Source organism: Montipora foliosa, chromosome 7 (genome assembly GCF_036669935.1).
Source record: "Montipora foliosa isolate CH-2021 chromosome 7, ASM3666993v2, whole genome shotgun sequence".
Classification (NCBI taxonomy): Eukaryota; Metazoa; Cnidaria; class Anthozoa; order Scleractinia; family Acroporidae; genus Montipora; species Montipora foliosa.
In genome coordinates, this window is record NC_090875.1 from 29,504,027 (window position 1) to 29,506,526 (window position 2,500).

The 2,500-nt window shown below is 43.4% G+C and overlaps 1 protein-coding gene across 1 annotated transcript in view; it reads left to right on the forward strand.

Annotated features, from left to right (window-relative positions):
• LOC138011732 (uncharacterized) overlaps nucleotides 1-2,244 on the forward strand; it is a 4,557-nt gene extending 2,313 nt beyond the window's left edge. The window contains exons 2-3 of the mRNA XM_068858878.1: nucleotides 1-164; nucleotides 421-2,244. The exon at nucleotides 1-164 is cut by the window's left edge and continues 545 nt beyond it. Coding sequence (XP_068714979.1) covers nucleotides 1-164; nucleotides 421-1,451 — 1,195 coding nt within the window. The 3' untranslated portion in view covers nucleotides 1,452-2,244. The remainder of the gene's footprint in view (nucleotides 165-420) is intronic.
• Nucleotides 2,245-2,500: the final 256 nt, after the last annotated feature.

Sequence of the window (2,500 nt, forward strand, 5' to 3'; positions counted from 1 at the left end):
TAATCTACGAGACTTCCCTGACTCTATGGTGTACCAGATGGAGCGAGTGTTCACTGTTGTGGACTTCTTGGGATCCTTGCCTGCTGCTGAGCGTCCTTTTGGAATTCTGTTCGAGGAGCCAACTGGCAAGTTCTTACCAGAGGAAGTGGGAGCTTGGACTGCAGGTAAGATTCCTTACTTTACTGTTGTCTAGGTAACCCATTCGAAAAGTTCTGTTAATGTTGTAAACAAACTATCTTTCCTTTATGCTCTGGAAGCTCAAGGCTAGTCACATGTAGTTGAAACTATCACTTCTTTGTAAAGCTTAGTCGAAACGACCCAAACATCACAAGAAAACAATAAAAGGTCATTCTTTCTCACTGTTTGAGTCATAATTAGGGATAACAGAGCATTTGTAGTAATACATATTTTACTGTCTAGGTGTTCGTAAGATCATGGACTACCGTGGATGGTCTGGACATCTTCTGGCCCATGTCCATAAGAAGTGGGCCCTCGGAGAAATGACGCAACTTGAATGTCTTGTCAACGGAGCCAACGGCATCTGGGCGAGCGTCTGCGAAGAAGGAGCGGCTCTTGGTCACGCGTGTTCTACCGTGACGCTGATGAATCTTGTGCGAATGGGCAACACCAAAGTCCAGAATAGTTACAAGTGTACACAGCTGAGGGAAGCCGCATGCAACGTGACTAAGATCACTACAGGGATGCCTCCTCATCCTAAACAAGTTATCTACGGCGAAAGGGCGCTGGACTTGGCATTCGACTTTGGAGGCATTGCTGGTGGTACAGTTGGAGAGACCGACTTCAATCTAGCCGAGTTCTTTGGAGAGGAGTCTCCAGTTAGAATCAGCACTCTGTCTTCCGACGACATGATCCACGAGAGGATGGTAGATCTGTTTGGTGCAGATCCGCAGTTTACGATGGAAATGGCGCATACCATGAAAGAGAAAATGCTTGAAGATCTGACCGGCAACAGGAAGGAAGAATACATGAGTGCAGTGGGCATCGCTCTCCTGTTTGATCGAGCAGGAGGAAAACTCACCGCCAAGATGGCAGAGGTGATAGAAGAGGCAGAGGTGAAAAGTGAGCACGCCCAGCATCTCATCGAAGAGGTCCGCAGGATCTGGGACAAATGGGACATCGAGGAGGATAAAGACGTTGACGACCTTCTCAAGTTCTGTTCCTTCTATAATGGCTTCATGGCTCCCTACTTCGGCTGCTTTATTTGTCGGGATACGCAGAAGGCGCTGAAAGCCATTGATATGGATAACGATGGCTATATTGACTGGAACGAGTTCCTGGTGTACTTGAAATGGGCGATACGTCAGTATCCCAACATCAAAGATGCCGATGAGCTGCTGTCTGTGGCCTTTCGCAAGGGAATCATCCCAGCCATGCAGGATGAAGTACTCAGGAAGCCGAAGCCGTCCAAGACGATGAAGGCAAGTCGTTAAATTGTCTTCTAATGAGATCACAAGCCCCTTAACAGGCTTTGAACTCTATGTTATTTGGGTTCGGTATCGTTAAATAGGAAAATTGCTGGTTTGGAATGTAGTCTAATAAGTCTGTATTGTTTCATCTAACTAAGTCAAAATATTGAAATCCAGAGTCAGACAAACCTTTTGGGGTAGGTGTTTGGAAAAAAAGTTATTATTTTCGTTGCGGGTTTTATCTATTAGCTGCTAGCTAAACTGCTTGGAGTAATCATTAATGAGAACTTGAAATGGAACTGCCATGTTGACTATATTACCGCTAAAGCATCAAAGAAACTACACGCTCTCAAATTATTATAAAGAGAGCTGACGTGTACATGTAAGAACAAGACACGTTGAAAGTCTTTAGTAGACCGATTTTAGTAAAGGTGTGGCAAGACATTCCTGACTATCTCAGGTAGAATAGAGTCCGTGCAAAAAAGGGCACTTAAAATCATATATCCTAACAGTTCATATAGACAAGCACTGTTGCTAGCCAACGAGACTACACTGGCTGAGATGATGGACACCCGTGACCACCCATTATCATACTTGGTGTCCACTGCTGTAAAAAGCACTAATCCGTATAATCTTAGACCGTCTTCGTCTTCTCGACCATTCAATAATTTTAAGAGAACCAAGAGATCAGAGAACTTTTTTACTTTTAAATATATTGAATGAATATGTAATAAAGGTTACTTCAGTTGTATTCCGACATAACAATGTATACTTTGGTTTATTGCCAAAAACAAATAAAATAGATGGCACGCATAAATAGACGTGTTTCACTCATGTTTACCTACCAAGAAATTCCACTTTTGCTCAAATAGAGCAGAGGAAACGGACATTATCGGAGTAGAACATCATAAACTCTGTTACATAAGTTAAGACAATTAACAACCAGCTAAACCAAAGGCCGGAAAAAGTTAAACAATGAACCTTTGCGAGCTTTTCACCGTATAAAGCAAGGGAGCCACAGGTGCCTTTCAATGGTGTCAAAGAAGGGGTGTGGTGGCCTTAGGGTAACAGTT